The 18255-nt window shown below is 40.7% G+C and overlaps 1 protein-coding gene across 1 annotated transcript in view; it reads left to right on the forward strand.

Annotated features, from left to right (window-relative positions):
* tbcd (tubulin folding cofactor D) overlaps positions 1-18255 on the forward strand; it is an 82461-nt gene that overhangs the window by 52041 nt on the left and 12165 nt on the right. Inside the window, exons 27-34 of the mRNA XM_061884678.1 lie at positions 1715-1833; positions 1908-1999; positions 7451-7591; positions 9670-9753; positions 9865-10023; positions 10097-10235; positions 14687-14808; positions 18031-18108. Of these exons, the coding sequence (XP_061740662.1) occupies positions 1715-1833; positions 1908-1999; positions 7451-7591; positions 9670-9753; positions 9865-10023; positions 10097-10235; positions 14687-14808; positions 18031-18108 (934 nt within the window). The remainder of the gene's footprint in view (positions 1-1714; positions 1834-1907; positions 2000-7450; positions 7592-9669; positions 9754-9864; positions 10024-10096; positions 10236-14686; positions 14809-18030; positions 18109-18255) is intronic.

Genomic DNA, 18255 nt, shown 5'->3' on the forward strand with positions numbered 1-18255 from the left:
TCATTTTATAACAACTTTGTCAAAAATATTCAGAGCAAAACATTTTGAATAATGTTATATTATGAGGAATGACGTACACATTTCAAGAGGGTAAAGTTGTAATATTAAGATATTTTGTTAAAGAGAGAAAACAGAAAAGCATGTCAATTTAAGAAAACAAAATAGTACTACTGTTAGTAACCACTAATTTTATGAGAATAAAGTGGTAATATTCTTGACATCCAAATGGCTGCCGTTGTGTCCTTGGGCAGGACACTTCACCTTTGCCCCCTTTAGCCGCTCACACTGCTGAATGAATGATGAATGAATGACAGGTGGTGGTCGGAGGGGAGGGACAGTAGGCACAAACTGGCAGCCTGGCTTCCGTCAGTCTACCCCCAAAGCAGCTGTGGCTACAAATGTAGCTTACCACCACCACCACCAGGTGTGGATGAATGATGGCTTTCCACTTCTCTCTGAGTGCTTTGAGTATCTAATAATAGAACAGCGCGATATAAAATCTAATCCATTATTATTATTATTCTTATAATATTCAGAGGAAAACCTTCAGCAAATAAAGTGGAACATAAACGGCTGCATTACACTGTCAAGGAAGTTATCAAGTTAGACAAACATTGAACAAGTCAATGTTTTGTCACGTGAACAATAGATTTATATTCTGAACTTCGTACAATAATAATGTATTTCCAATCCAATCCAATCCACTTTATTTATATAGCACATTTAAACAACAGGGGATAGATTGATTGGCAACACTAAATGGTCCCTAGTGTGTGAATGTTGTCTGTCTATCTGTGTTGGCCCTGCGATGAGGTGGCGACTTGTCCAGGGTGTACCCCGCCTTCCGCCCGATTGTAGCTGAGATAGGCGCCAGCGCCCCCCGCCACCCCAAAAGGGAATAAGCGGTAGAAAATGGATGGATGGATTTAAACAACAATACGTTTCCAAAGTGCTGCACAGCCATGTTAAAAACAATTGTAAAAAAAAAAAATGTAAATAAAAAAAATATATATATATTATGCTCCACCAATGACTGAATAAAAACAAAAAATAAATAAATATAAAACCAATAAAAACAATATAAAAACAAATATGATTAAAAACTATTTTAAAGGGTAAAATCAATTAAAACTGTAAAATAGAAATCAAAGTGTATAAAAAACACAGATGACAACAGAGGACAGAGGACCACACAACTCACGTAGTGTTAAAAGCCAAAGAATAAAAGTGGCTCTTAAGACGAGACTTAAAACACTCCACTGTGGAAGCAGTTTGAACATGGAGCGGCAGAGTGTTCCAGAGCTTAGGGCCGACCACAGAGAAGGTCCTGTCTCCCCTGGTCTTAGGCACCACCAGCTGGAGCTGGCTCTCATGATAATACCTAATTAATTTTGAGAAAAAGTGTGCGGTTGATGGTCTTTTTTTTAAATTATGAACATATTCATGTAATATTTTGAGTTCTTTTTTTCTCTAATGATGTGTCCCCATACTCTAGTTTTATTTTCTTAACATTACAACTTATTTCATGCTAAATGATAATGTTTCCCCCAATTAACATTGTTGCGATCATAATTTGGTACTGTACTTCTTTCTACTTTCACATTTGACCCCTTTGTGCTTAAATGAAACACTCCATCAGCCCTTAGGCAATTGTAGGCAGCGGTGTCATAAGCATTACAGACAAAGGTGACCTTCCAAATGAATGTGTGTTTAGGTGTCGTAGTGACTCAGTACATCGACGAGCTGAAGAGCCCGCAGATGCTCACCCGTTGCGGCTCTGCCCTCGCCCTCGGCAGTCTGCCAAGCTTCATGATCCACGGCAAACTGAAGCAGGTGTGCCTAAAGTCAACACAAGTCACTGCAGTGGATCAACGTGAGCTTATTGTCTACACTATGCTTCTCATTAGATCCTAGAGGGTCTTGGGCAGATGCATGGCGCTTGCTTGAGAGAAGAGCGTTTCCCAGAGGCCAGGAGGGATGCGGTCCGAGCCCTGGCACAGTGAGCTTTTTCTTCTTGTGTAGACTTGGGATTTGTTTTTTTCCAAGCGTGTTTCTCAAAAACCCTTTTGTGTTACGTTACCTGCTGTGTGTAAGCCTCAGTCAGGCTGACTGACAATACCTGCAGGACCTGAATGACGTGTCAGTCCTCCTCCTCACACTTCCTATTTAGTCACATCACGTTATTAAATATAACTCAAGAATTTGGTTTTAGGATCTCTTTAACGTTTTAAAACATGCTTTACATAATAAACATACACATATTCAAACAATATCTTTTACTGCATATTGTGCTGTCTTTTTGATTGATTGAGAAGTTTATTGACATGTTAAAGAATGGAAATTTATGCAAATTATGGCACAAAAAGCCAAAAGGCTCGTTTCCATTGTGATCACATTTTATACATTCAATAATAAAAGATAAATAAGCTGTAATGTGTATATAAAAAAAATATGTTTAAAAAAAGATAAAAAATGTACCGTATTTTTCGGAGTATAAGTCACTGCGGGAGATTTAGTCGCACCTGCCGAAAATGCATAATAAAGAAGGAAAAATATATATAAGTCACACTGGAGTGTGACTTATAGTCGCATTTTGGGGGGAAATTTATTTGATAAAATCCAACAGCAAGAATAGACATTTGAAAGCCAATTTAAAATAAATAAAGAACAACAGGCTGAATAAGTGTAGGTTATATGAGGCATAAATAACCAACTGCTATGTTAACCTAACATATTATGGTAAGAGTCATTCAAATAACTATAACATATAGAACATGCTATACCTTTACCAAACTATCTCTCACTCCTAATCCATAAATCCCATGAAATCTTATACGTCTAGTCTCTAAATAATATTATTTGATATTTTACGGTAATGTGTTAATAATTTCACACATTAGTCGCTCCTGAGTATAAGTCGCACTCCTGGCCAAACTATGAAAAAAACTGCAACTTATAGTCCAAAAAATACGGTACATATACACAGTATAGATGTCAGGTGATTTGAAAACCAATATCTGACCTGTGATGTTTGTGTATTATATTTATATTATGGTCATAACATAAACATTAAGTCCCAGCTCCAAAATGAATTATACCCTTTCTCAATGCCATCATTTGCTAATGAATACATACATACATTGAATATGAATCATTAAAAAAAAAAAATAAAGATATGATTTTAAATTAAGCAGAATGGTGGAACAGGGGTTAGTGTGTGTTCCTCAGAATAAGAAAGTCCTGGGTTCAATCTCCGGGCTAGGGGCTTTCCGTGTGGAGTTTGCATGCCGTGGGTTCCCTCTGGGTATTTTGGCTTTCTCCCACCCCCAAAGACATGCACCTGGGGATAGGTTCATTGGCAACTGTAAATTGACCCTAGTAAATGTATGTGAGTGTTGTCTATCTGTGTTGGCCCTGCGATGAGGTGGCGACTTGTCTAGCTCAGTGGTTCTCAACCTTTTTTCAGGGATGTACCCCCTGTGAACACTTTTTTAATTCAAGTACCCCCTAATCACAGCAAAGCATTTTTGGTTGAATAAAAAGAGACAAAGAAGTCAAATGCAGCACTATGTCATCAGTTTCTGATTTATTAAATTGTATAGCAGTGCAAAATATTGTTCATTTGTAGTGGTCTTTCTTGAACTACTTGGAAAAAAATATATAAAAATAACTAAAAACGTGTTGGAAAAAAACCCCAAGTGATTGAATTATAAATAAAGATTTCTACACATAGAAGTAATCATCAACTTAAAGTGCCCTCTTTGGGGATTGTAATAGAGATCCATCTGGATTCATTAACTTAATTCTAAACATTTCTTTACAAAAAATAAATATTTAACATCAATATTTATGGAACATGTCCACCAAAAAATCTAGCTGTCAACACTGAATATTGCATTGTTGTATTTTTTTCCACAGTTTATGAACTTACATTCATATTCTGTTGAAATATTATTCAATAAATATATTTATAAAGGATTTTTGAATTATTGTTATTTTTAGAAATATTTTTAAAGAAAATCTCACGTACCCCTTTGCATACCTTCAAGTACCCCCAGGGGTACACGTATCCCCATTTGAGAACCACTGGTCTAGGGTGTACTTCACCTTCCGGCCGAATGCAGCTAGTATAGGCTCCAGCCAAGCGGTAGTAAATGGATGGATGGATGTCAAATCATCGCTATCGTTAATTGCAATTAATTGATTACAGTCAAATTTTTCTGTTATATTTTTAATTGCGTTAATCAATGTTTTTATCTCAAAAGTTGCTGTCTCTCTATGCCTGCGAGTTGTCTCGCTCTCTTCTTGTGCTTGACTGAGAGCAACACCCGTACCCCCAAGCGGCTCAAAAATAGTATGTAGACCCAGCAAGAAAATGTCTCTCTCAGTAACGAGATTGATAGCAGCTTTAAAGGGGAAGTGCACTTTTTGGGGAATTTTGCCTAGCGTTCGTAATCTTTGTGAAAGACATGACAACGGATGTATTTTTCAATGCGTTCTAATTCGTGAATAAACGTTAAAAAAAAGTCTGCCTACAGTGGAGCCAGCCAGTGAGATGTCCGATATCCTGATATGAAACCCAACCAATAGCCGTCCAAAAACCGCCAACAATACTCCATTTACGTCTTGTGACTTGAATATTAACCAAGGATCAGTGAAGTTGTTAGTAGAAGTACTAACACTGGCAAACTATTTTTAGCGGCGCCGTGATCACTACCTTTTGGGCCTATGTTGACATCATCAACTGGTGAGCTGCTTCCTCGCTTCAGGGCTGGTGAAAGTTTATTCTAGATTATTAATAATGCCTCTCACCTTGATAGTAGAATGATTAGGACACAGTCCGACAAGTTGCTGCACTTGGCAGGCAATTTAGACCCAGGATTGGCAGCATAGCTCGGTTGGTAGAGTGGCCGTGCCAGCAACTTGAGGGTTGCAGGTTCGATTCCTGCTGGTGCCATCCTAGTTACTGCCGTTGTGTCCTTGGGCAAGACACTTTACCCACCTGCTCCCAGTGCTACCCACACTGGTTTAAATGTAACTTAGATATTGGGTGTTACTATGTAAAGTGCTTTGAGTCACTTGAGAACAGCGCTATATAAATATACTTCACTCCACTTCACCAACGTTTTCCTCAAGAGGATAATGAGTCATTCTTCATCTAAATGGGACTGTAAAAACATTCATGTTTTTACAGTGTTTTATTATGTGTCTTGGCTCTTATGAAGTCTGCAGTGAGAAGTAATCAGTGATGTTGTTAAAAAAAGAAAAAAGAAAGCGAACATCGTGATACGTTTTTGAAATGAATGCGCCACTTATGCTTAATAACAGCAAAATATTAAACGATTATAAATTTGCCCGTTACTATATTACATATACACTTAGAGCTTGTTTATAAAAGCTTAATGGAGGTGTTTGGGTGTTTTTTTTTAAAGGGCTTTATTGGCAGAACAGAGCTTACCCCCATAGGCTTCATTGTATGCGGACTTGTGATCGCATTTATTTACTATTAAGAATGTAGTAAAAAAGAAAAAATGTATCTGTGCTAGCCTTACGTAAGGATTGTATATGATAGGCAAAATTCCCCTTGTGTGGTGTTCGGGTCTGTGGGACCCGTTTTCATTTGTTATTAAAAGAAAAATGATACAATTAATTTAATTTTTCAAACTGAGACTCACTGACTTTGGCTCATTTTCTGTGAAGAACATATATCAGAATACATTTTTAATGACCACCACCCCAAGACATCACTGCCAAGTAGGGCTGGGCCACATGGCCTTTTATTGATATCTCAATATGTTTAGACCATATCGCGATACAGCATATATACGTGAATATTTTGCCTTAGCCTTGAATGAACACATATAATGACAGCAGTATGATGATTCTATGTGTCTACATTCAAACATTCTTCTTCATACTGCATTCATATATGCTACTTTTAAACTTTCATGCAGAGAGGGAAATCACAACTAAAAGTGTATTTATGAAACAGTTATTGGCACAGTGGCACAAACATTCATGTCATTTCCAAAACAGAAAGTGCAAGATTGTCAGAGACATTATAAAACAAGCTATGAGTGCACTTTTGTGCATGATGTCACTAAGATGACATCAAAACAACACTCAATTAAAATGCACTTTTTCTACAGAACGCCAAACAAATAAAGTGCACTTTTGTGCATGATGCCACACAATATATTTCAAGTGTCAAAAAAAAAGAGCTGCATAACACTAAATCAAATAGTGTATGTTCTTCGCTATGTGGTAGGTTCCTGCCGATGTTATCTCCTTTTGTTGTTGCCTATTTTTTCATACGGTGTTATTGTGGAAATAGTTGCTTGGGCATTTTGGTGGTGTGACACAGAATGCAGATGTTGACATGCGGAGTTTCAAGCACTCCTCATTCTAGCGCAGGGGTAGGTAACCTATGGCTCTAGAGCCAGATGTGGCTATTTTGATGACTGCACCTGGCTCTCAAATAAATCTTAGATGACATTGCTTAACACGATAAGTAATGAATAATTCCGCTGGTAATCACAGCGTCAAAAATCACGTTCAAAATACAAAACGTTCTCATGCATTTTCATCCATCCATCCGGTTTCTACTGCACCTGTTCAAGAGGTCGGATTAATGGTAAGAAGTATTTTATTTATTTTTGGTTAGCCTCAGAATACCAATGTTACTAAAAAGAATAAGAGACGTATTGTACTCTAAAAATGTTGGTCTTTCTTAAAAATGCACGCGTATAGTTGTATTCAGTGTTAAAAAAAATAGATATATGGCTCTCACGGAAATACTTTTAAAAATATTTGGCTTATATGGCTCTCTCAGCCAAAAAGGTTCCCGACCCCTGCTCTAGCGGGTGACTTTCAAATGATGCTACATTAGCAGTACTGCTTCTTTTTGCAGCAGCGCTTTTGCCGCATAATTGTTCAACATCTTCCCGCTTGAAGCCAAACCACGTGCTGTTTTTCTTGGGAATTCATTCTTCCTTCATTTGTTACCACTAGCACCGCTCCGTTAGCATCACAGCTATCGTTACCATGCCGCTAGCTGTCTGCTCTGCGGGAGCGTGAGACGTTGCACGCCTGACATTATGTTACGTATGTCAGAAGGTGCGCTTGTTTTATGTCTGTGTGAGAAGAGAAAAGGCTGTAGTGTAATGGCCGCAGCTAAAATCAACTGTGTGAGAAGGTATACTCCAATATCACCATATAGTCATTTTCTACATCCCACAGAGACAAAGCCGTGATATATCCAGTATATCAATATATCGCCAAGCCCTGCTTCCAAGTGTTTTTATGTCTATATATATATTGATGTAAATATGTGATTAAGTACAGTACAGTACAGTGCTGCAAGACATTGAGAAGCATTCCACTTGACTTTGGTTCATGACCTTCGTAATGAAAGTCAAACTCAATCATGTGTATTTTTTTCTTACATTAGAGCGTGTCTCAAGGCCGGCGTCTGTGCCAGCGGACCCCCCGACTCAGTTCTCTGCTCGGACAATATCGCTGAAGTGTACGGTGTCCTGCTAGACAGCATGGATGACTACAGCATGGACAGCAGGGGTGACGTGGGGGCATGGTGAGTCAGTCCTATCTAACACACACAGCTCGTGTTCTATTGGCCTCAGGTATTGAGAATGTTGTCCTCCCTTAGGCTTTTTTAGTGTCTTCTTTTCCTTCCACCCTGGGACACACACACAATGATGTTAGCAGTAGCCTGAGGGGATGCTTACCTTCTCAGCAGGAATGCCACCAGGCTTGTTACTTGTGTCCCTCCTCCATACATGGGATGGGCTAATTATTTCGCTCTTTTATTTATCTAGAGATATACTGGAGCTATACATTGTTAAATCAATCTACAGCACTGAAAACCGAACAACTAAATCTAACAAAGACCAAAGCATTTGTGTGTCATAAGTACAAACCCCGTTTCCATATGAGTTGGGAAATTGTGTTAGATGTAAATATAAACAGAATAAAATGATTTGCTAATCCTTTTCAACCCATATTCAGTTGAATATGCTACAAAGACAACATATTTCATGTTCAAACTCATAAAAAAATTTTTTTTCTGCAAATCATTAACTTTAGAATTTGATGCCAGCAACACTTGACAAAGAAGTTGGGAAAGGTGGCAATAAATACTGATAAAGTTGAGGAATGCTCATCAAACACTTATTTGGAACATCCCACAGGTGTGCAGGCTAATTGGGAACAGGTGGGTGCCATGATTGGCTATAAAAACAGCTTCCCAAAAAAATGCCCAGTCTTTCACTAGAAAGTATGGGGCGAGGTACACCCCTTTGTCCACAACTGCGTGAGCAAATAGTCAAACAGTTTAAGAACAACATTTCTCAAAGTGCAATTGAAATTTAGGGATTTCAACATCTACGCTCCATAATATCATCAAAAGGTTCAGAGAATCTGGAAAAATCACTCCACGTAAGCGGCATGGCCAGAAACCAACATTGAATGACCGTGACCTTCCATCCCTCAGACGGCACTGCATCAAAAACCAACATCAATCTCTAAAGGATATCACCACATGGGCTCAGGAACACTTCAGAAAACCACTGTCACTAAATACAGTTGGTCGCTACATCTGTAAGTGCAAGTTAAAGCTCTACTATGAAAAGCGAAAGCCATTTATCAACAACATCCAGAAACGCTGCCGGATTCTCTGGGCCCGAGATCATCTAAGATGGACTGATGCAAAGTGGAAAAGAGTTATGTGGTCTGACGAGTCCACATTTCCAAATGTTTTTGGAAATATTTGGCATCGTGTCATCCGGACCAAAGAGGAAGCGAACCATCCAGACTGTTATCGATGCAAAGTGTAAAAGCCAGCATGTGTGATGGTATGGGGGTGCATTAGTGCCCAAGGCATGGGTAACTTACACATCTGTGAAGGCACCATTAATGCTGAAAGGTACATACAGGTTTTGGAACAACATTTGCTGCCATCTAAGTGCCGTCTTTTTCATGGACGCCCCTGCTTATTTCAGCAAGACAATGCCAAGCCACATTCAGCACGTGTTACAACAGCGTGGCTTCGTAAAAAAAGAGTGTGGGTACTTTCCTGGCCCCCCTGCAGTCCAGACCTGTCTCCCATGGAAAATGTGTGGCGCATTATGAAGCGTAAAATACGACAGCGTAGACCCCGGACTGTTGAACGACTGAAGCTCTACATAAAACAAGAATGGGAAAGAATTCCACTTTCAAAGCAGTGGTGAACATGCCCTTTCCCAACTACTTTGCACGTGTTGCAGCCATGAAATTCTAAGTTAATTATTATTTGCAAAAAAATAAATAAAGTTTATGAGTTTGAACATAAAATATGTTGTCTTTGTAGCATATTCAACTGAATATGGCTTGAAAAGGATTTGCAAATCATTGTATTCCGTTTATATTTACATCTAACACAATTTCCCAACTCATATGGAAACGGGGTTTGTAGAACGGAAACGCTATGGCTCCGTTCAGCAGACATAATCTCCCCCTTTCCGATACTCCATCTTTCGGACTAAATGTTGCAAACAGCAAAATACGCACCCAGCGTTCATTTTGTGATCCTTGCCAAGCTGAGCTCTGGTGTGCAACCTTATTGAAGAATTTGAAGATGAAATGGACTTTTGCTTCTTATTCAATCCTCCACAGGGTGAGGGAGGCAGCCATGAGTAGCCTGAAGGATGTGACTCTCCTGGTGACCAGAACTGCTCCAGGAATTCTTCTACCGGACCAGTGAGTAGATGTTCCTCACACCTTCCTGTCTTGCTTCATTGCTTCAAAGAAAGAGCAAGGTGTCTTGGCGATGATTGCACATTGTCTGCACTGCTTCTGTCCTCTTTTAAGGGTGAAGAGCATGATGTGCGGCCTGGCCCGGCAGGCAGCAGAGAAGATTGACCGCTACCGAGCGCATGCTGGCAACGTCTTCATGCAGCTCCTCCACTGCTCTGACCCTGCAGTACCGCACATCCCCCACCGAGAGGAGCTGCTGAGCATCTTCCCTCCGTGATTATCTCCTGTCCCCTCTGCCACCTGTTTGGGACCTCATATTCACCTGTCAATCTCCTGGCCTTTCTAGGGAAGTGCTAACCAATCTGAACTGGAACGCCCCGTCCCAAGCCTTCCCCTATATTACCCGATTACTAGGGCTGCCGGAATACCAGTATCATACCCTCCTAGGCCTCACAGTGTCAGTGGGAGGCATGACACAATCCACTGTAAGTGACACACACACACACTCATAGAAAAGTTTTTGTTTTTAAAGATTTTTTTGTTTTTATTTTTTTGACATTTTGTTAATACTCCTTTTCCATGAATTACTTTCCTCATGCTTCTAAATTGGCTAAAATACAGCTACAAAGATAAAGAAATGGTACAAAAAATAGGGCCATCTGGTTGGATACAATTTGCATCTTTCATTAAAGTTGTTTTTTGTCAGCATGCAGCTGAAATATTTATTTACAAACCTATGTGTAACAAAAACTGGCCAACAGAGGGAGCCATGTAACTATTGAAGCCAATTCCACCCACTTGACTTCATTTTCTCCCCTGGCCTTTTGGGAGCCGATTAAAACAAGCTAAAAACTGCACAGACGAGGTCAGTAAAAATCAAGCTCCTGTGTCAGTGGAGTGATTTAACACATTGGAAGGAAAGAGGCTGGCTTTTCCACACAGGCATTCTTAGATTGCTATGTTTGCTCAGGATTGAATGTAAAATTAACCAGAGCTGAATCAATCCACGGGCCAACATCAGCATTCCCACACCACAGGCACACACACCACAGGCACACACACACACGCAAACACACAAACGCACACACAAGCATCAAATAGCCTTCCAGGAAGCGTCCATTCACAGCTCCCATGGGCATATGAGGATATGTTCAAAGACCTATAAAAGTGGTTTACTTAACAAAATTTCAATCAGCAAGCGTGTATGTATTTATAAAGCAATTTGTTGTAGTATAGATCAGACATTGTCATTTAATCATGCTCTTTTAATGCAGATGAGGACTTAAAGGGGAACTGCACTTTTTTTTAGGTATTATTATTATTTTTTTGCATTTGAAATATTAAATGAATATGATCAAAAGTTCCCTTGCAATGGAGCCTACGGGAGCCGCGCGGTTACGCCTATAAAGCCCTTATAAAACATCCAGACTCCTCCATTAAGGTTTTATATTCATGATGTAACCAGATCCACTACATTAGATCCACTATGGACTGGACTCTCACACTATTATGTTAGATCCACTATAGACTGGACTCTCACTATTATATTAGATCCACTATGGACTGGACTCTGACACTATTATGTTAGATCCACTATGGACTGCACTGTCACACTATTATGTTAGATCCACTATGGACTGGACTCTCACACTATTATGTTAGATCCACTATGGACTGGACTCTCACTATTATGTTAGATCCACTATGGACTGGACTCTCACACTATTATGTTAGATCCACTATGGACTGCACTGTCACACTATTATGTTAGATCCACTATGGACTGGACTCTCACTATTATGTTAGATCCACTATGGACTGGACTCTCACACTATTATGTTAGATCCACTATGGACTGCACTGTCACACTATTATGTTAGATCCACTATGGACTGGACTCTCACACTATTATGTTAGATCCACTATGGACTGGACTCTCATTATTATGTTAGATCCACTATGGACTGGACTCTCACACTATTATGTTAGATCCACTATGGACTGGAGTCACACTATTATGTTAGATCCACTATGGACTGGACTCTCACTATTATGTTAGATCCACTATGGACTGGACTCTCACACTATTATGTTAGATCCACTATGGACTGGACTCTCACACTATTATGTTAGATCCACTATGGACTGGACTCTCATTATTATGTTAGATCCACTATGGACTGGACTCTCACACTATTATGTTAGATCCACTATGGACTGGACTCTCACTATTATGTTAGATCCACTATGGACTGGACTCTCACTATTATGTTAGATCCACTATGGACTGGACTCTCACTATTATGTTAGATCCACTATGGACTGGACTCACACTATTATGTTAGATCCACTATGGACTGGACTCTCACTATTATGTTAGATCCACTATGGACTGGACTCTCACTATTATGTTAGATCCACTATGGACTGGACTCTCACTATTATGTTAGATCCACTATGGACTGGACTCTAACTATTATGTTAGATCCACTATGGACTGGACTCTCACTATTATGTTAGATCCACTATGGACTGGACTCTCACTATTATGTTAGATCCACTATGGACTGGACTCTCACTATTATGTTAGATCCACTATGGACTGGACTCTCACACTATTATGTTAGATCCACTATGGACTGGACTCTCACTATTATGTTAGATCAACTATGGACTGGACTCTCACTATTATGTTAGATCCACTATGGACTGGACTCTCACTATTATGTTAGATCCACTATGGACTGGACTGTCACACTATTATGTTAGATCCACTATGGACTGGACTGTCACACTATTATGTTAGATCCACTATGGACTGGACTCTCACACTATTATGTTAGATCCACTATGGACTGGACTTTCACATTGTGAACTAGATCCACTATGAACTGGACTCTCACACTATTATGTTAGATCCACAATGGACTGGACTCTCACACTATTACATTAGATCCACTATGGACTGGACTGTCACAATATTATTTTAGATCCACTATGGACTTGACTCTCACAAAACAATGCTAAGATCCACTATGGACTGGACTCTCACACTATTATGTAAGATCCACTATGGACTGGACTGTCACAATATTATTTTAGATCCACTATGGACTGGACTCTCACAAAACAATGCTAAGATCCACTATGGACTGGACTCTCACAATATTATGTAAGATCCACTATGGACTGGACTCTCACATTATTATGCTAGATCCACTCGACGTCCATTTCAATGGTCGCCCAAGAGAGAGGGATCCCCCCACATCTGCGGTCCCCTCCAAGGTTTCTCATCGTCCCAAGTGTCACATTGTCTCACAAGTGTCTCCAAGGGCTGCACAAGCCACAACAACATCCTCGGCTCAGATCCCACATCAGGGCAAGGAAAAACTCAACCCAATGGGATGACAATGAGAAACCTCAGATGGCACCACAGGTGTTTCTCATTGTTTGTCATGTTTCTCAATAAACCATCACTTACTATACAAGGTCTGCTGACATTGGGTTGCAGACTGCTGGGATGTTTGTATATTCCCATTTAGATGAAGAAGGACCACAGTTCGCAGCCGAGTGTGAAGCGACCGGAATGAGAATCAGCACCTCCAAGTCTGAGTCCATGGTTCTCGCCCGGAAAAGGGTGGAATGCCATCTCCGGGTTGGGGAGGAGACCCTGCCCCAAGTGGAGGAGTTCAAGTACCTGGGAGTCTTGTTCACGAGTGAGGGAAGAGTGGATGGTGAGGTCGACAGGCGGATCGGTGCGGCGTCTTCAGTAATGCAGACGTTGTACCGGTCCGTTGTGGTGAAGAAGGAGCTGAGCCGGAAGGCAAAGCTCTCAATTTACCGGTCGATCTACGTTCCCATCCTCACCTATGGTCATGAGCTTTGGGTCATGACCGAAAGGATAAGATCACGGGTACAAGCGGCCCAAATGAGTTTGGGTCTCTCCCTTAGAGATAGGGTGAGAAGCTCTGCCATCCGGGAGGAACTCAAAGTAAAGCCGCTGCTCCTCCACATGGAGAGGAGCCAGATGAGGTGGTTCGGGCATCTGGTCAGGATGCCACCCGAACGCCTCCTTAGGGAGGTGTTTAGGGCACGTCCAACCGGTAGGAGGCCACGGGGAAGACCCAGGACACGTTGGGAAGACTATGTCTCCCGGCTGGCCTGGGAACCCCTCGGGATCCCCCGGGAAGAGCTAGACGAAGTGGCTGGGGAGAGGGAAGTCTGGGTTTCCCTGCTTAGGCTGTTGCCCCTGCGACCCGACCTCGGATAAGCGGAAGATGATGGATGGATGGATGGATGGACCACAGTCCTCTCAAAGAAAAAGGGGGGAGGACACCAAGCTTATTTTCGTGTCCTTCTCGCCAGTTTCGGGTCCTAAAGGGCTGTACCAACATGTCGCAATACCTACTGAAGACGCCTTCTGTCCAGGTGAGGTGTATGATTTATGGTCTAGAAATAAAGGTACAGGGAGCAAGGAAGCGAAGAAGCAGCAGACCACTTGAAGATGTAAACATAGGCACATACGGAAGTGATCACGTCGCCGCTTTAAATAGTTTGTCTGCGTTAGCGCTTATAGTAACAATATCACTAATATTTGGTTAATATTCAAGTCACGCAATGTATTGTTGGTTGTTTTTGAATGGTCATTTATTGGATTTTATGGGCGAAATAGAGGAGCTCCCATTGGCTCTGTGGTAAGCTGACTTTTATTTGCAAGTTAGAATGCATTAAAAAAAAATCCATCCGTCATTATATTTTTGTATTGATTGTTAACGACAAGCACAATTCCCCCAAAAAGTGGAGTTCCCGTTTATTAAGACACTCAAGAAAGCTACAACAAAGTAGCTAACTGGTACTTTAACTTAACTTTAACGGTGTTATACTCTGGTCACATACATTGAGGTTGTCAATTCTGACTTATGTCGCTCCTCTCCAGGTGCTCTCCTCGTCCCAGTCGACGTTTGAATACCTGCGGGGGATCCAGGATGACCACGCCGCCCTACAACACTTCAGAGACACCTTGCTGAAAATCTTTCGGGACAATGCTGGCGACGACAGGTACAAACTCTCTGCTGTCACCTAACTGGACGACAGATGATTGGTTTCAATCATCTTCTAAAACTCAAACTGCCTTAAAATACGGACACTGAGCAGACATTTGATTAGGCACATGTACTATCGAATGACATTAAATACAAATAGAATCAACTGGAACTGTCGCGAGGCACTACATGACTATAACTGTTGTGTAATCAATGAATTATTCTCTGTCATGCCCCCCCCTGCCTTCCATCCACACTTTACCACGCCCTCAGTCAGTGGGTACCACCCCATTATTTGACAAGTACTGGTGGAAGCTAACTCTTCTACTGCTGAACTGCTGCACACAAAACAAACACACAACATGGTGGCACCATTATTAAACCTAATGATTGAAACCCCAGATTGACTAGAAGTTTCTCATATGTGCTTTAAAAACATCCACCATACTTGTAGTTTCCTAATGAAGCCTTAGCTTGACGCTCCTCTACTTTCTCCTGCTCCCGCTTGCTGCGGCGACAACAAACACAACTCCAGACTCTCCTCTTTGTTTTGTGTCGTTTACTTGTCAACTTAATCCTTCAAAAGATCAAACAATAACCATGTGGGAGAAAATGAATGGCAAAATAAAGAGAGTTTGTTACAGTAAGAAATAGCTGGAAAAAGTAAGAGTAAGGTCAAAAAACTGTGGGGCTTGATTCCACCATAGCTGACTGCCATTACCCATAATACATTGTGTTCAAACCTTATTAGCAAGCAGATCCTTTTGCCATATATGCAATTAAACACGTACATAGTCTTCACTCTATTAAAGCATTATAAAATAGTATGTCATGAAATTATTCAGACAAATGTAATAATTACAAATCAAGTGTACCTTATAATTATTCTCTCTCCATCCATCCATCTTCTTCCGCTTATCCGAGGTGGTGTCGCGGGGGCAGCAGCCTAAGCAGGGAAGCCCAGACTTCCCTCTCCCCAACCACTTGGTCCAGCTTGTCCCGGGGGATCCCGAGGCGTTCCCAGGCCAGCAGGGAGACATAGTCTTCCCAACGTGTCCTGGGTCTTCCCCGTGGCCTCCTACCGGTCGGATGTGCCCTAAGCACCTCCCTCGGGAGGTGTTCAGGTGGCATCCTGACCAGATGCCCGAAACACCTCATCTGGCTCCTCTCCATGTGGAGGAGCAGCGGCTTTACTTTGAGTTCCTCCCGGATGACAGAGCTTCTCATCCTATCTCTAAGGGAGGGACCCTCAGAGATAAGGAAATTAGTTTTCCCGCAAGAGGAAACACATTTGGGCCGCTTGTACCCGTGATCTTGTCCTTTCGGTCATGACCCAAAACTCATGACCATAGGTGAGGATGGGAACGTAGATCGACCGGTAAATTGAGAGCTTTGCCTTCCGACTCAGCTTCTTTTTCACCACAACGGATCGGTACAACGTCCGCATTACTGAAGACGCCGCACCGATCCGCCTGTCCATCTCACCATCCACTCTTCCCTCACTCGTGAACAAGACTCCTAGGTACTTGGGGCAGGGTCTCCTCCCCAACCCGGAGATGGCACATAAAATTATTGTAAGCGTGCAATATATACATTTTTGTATTATTTAAATAAAGTAAATAGTCCCATTTTGGCTGAATAAACATTAGGCACCTTCCATAAAATGTAAATGAACTTAAATAGTATTTAGGCTCCTACAATACTATAACTTTAGGGCAGTGCTTCTCAATCATTTTCTGTTAGGCACCCCCTGGGAAGAAGAAAACATTCCGCCCCCACTCTCCGCTGTGACTATAAACAGTATCATTTCTCTATAGGTATACATTTGCATTGTATCCTTATAACATTAAAGAAAACAAAGAAAAAGAATAACTTTATTAACATTGTTTTTTAGTCAGTAATAGAAACGACTTATGGTGCATAAATTTGCCTGTCATTAAAAAAATTCTTACTGAAACTATAACCATTTTTTGGACCGGCTTGGACCATGTGATACTGTAAACTAAAATTAAATGCCCTCAATACATAATAAGAAATTAAAATTGCAACATTAACCCAGGAGCAGAATGTATACAACACTAACCTACAAAACAAAAATGAATAAAACAATTGTGCTATGGTTTTTAATCAAAATGAGGAATGTTTTGTAGTGCACGGCTTCTCAGAAGCGGGGTTTGAAGCGAATAAAGCATGTGGTCACACGCACCCCACCTGGCATCGCACTGCACACCCCAGGGGGGCCTTCCCCACTACGGTGGGGCAAAAAAGTATTTAGTCAGCTAGCGATTGTGCAAGTTCTCCCACTTCAAATGATGACAGAGGTCTGTCATTTTCATCATAGGTACACTTCAACTGTGAGAGACAGAATGTGAAAACAATAAATCAAGGAATTCACATTGTAAGAATTTTAAAGAATTTATTTGTAAATTATGGTGGAAAATAAGTATTTGGTTAAGCATTCAAAGCTCTCACTGATGGAAGGTTTTGCCTCAAAATCTCAGGATACATGGCCCCATTCATTCTTTCCTTAACACGGATCAATGGTCCTGTGCCCTTAGCAGAAAAACAGCCCCAAAGCATGATGTTTCCACCCCCATGCTTTACAGTAGGTGTGGTGTTCTTGGGATGCAACTCAGTATTCTTCTTCCTCCAAACACGACGAGTTGAGTTTATACCAAAATGGATACATGGATGATACAGCAGAGGATTGGGAGAATGTCATGTGGTCAGATGAAACCAAAATAGAACTTTTTGGTATAAACTCAACATATTTCCCACCATAATTTACAAATAAATTCTTTAAAAATCTTGCAATGTGAATTCTTGGATTTTTTCCCCTCATTCTGTCTCTCACAGTTGAAGTGTACCTATGATGAAAATTACAGACCTATGTCATCATTTTAAGTGGGAGAACTTGCACAATCGCTGGCTGACTAAATAATTTTTTTGCCCCACTATGTGCTCATGGGTGTTTTGCTGAAGAACAACACAATCATCTTGACAGAAGCTGCACATTGTCCATAAGTAATTAACATTGTGTGTACTCCTTTAAAAACACCTGTATTACATGTATGCCAGCATTTTTCCTGAAGGAATCAATAAAGTACTATCTATGTTTATTATTGTGCACTTTGCAGTAGTATACATCTGTACTGCCTCATACTGGTTGTTGTTTTTAAGCATATGTAGTAATATGCTTTGCTTTAATCAAATGTTTATTTTCTGTGTATTTTTGTAGGATTGCCCTCCCTTTCCTCAAGATGCTAAATCAGATGTTTTCTTACATCTCCTTTGAGATCTTTACAACAGAAGAAAAGTGAGTGTCACTGCAACACTTTTCATATTTCACTACAGTGGTACCTTGATTTTTGTTATTAGTCTGTTCCAAAGGGACAGTTGAAAACCGAAAAGTACAGAAGCCAAAGCAAGTTTTGTCCATTAGAAATAATGTAAAATAAATTAA

This window comes from Nerophis ophidion, linkage group LG23 (genome assembly GCF_033978795.1).
Source record: "Nerophis ophidion isolate RoL-2023_Sa linkage group LG23, RoL_Noph_v1.0, whole genome shotgun sequence".
Lineage (NCBI taxonomy): Eukaryota > Metazoa > Chordata > Actinopteri > Syngnathiformes > Syngnathidae > Nerophis > Nerophis ophidion.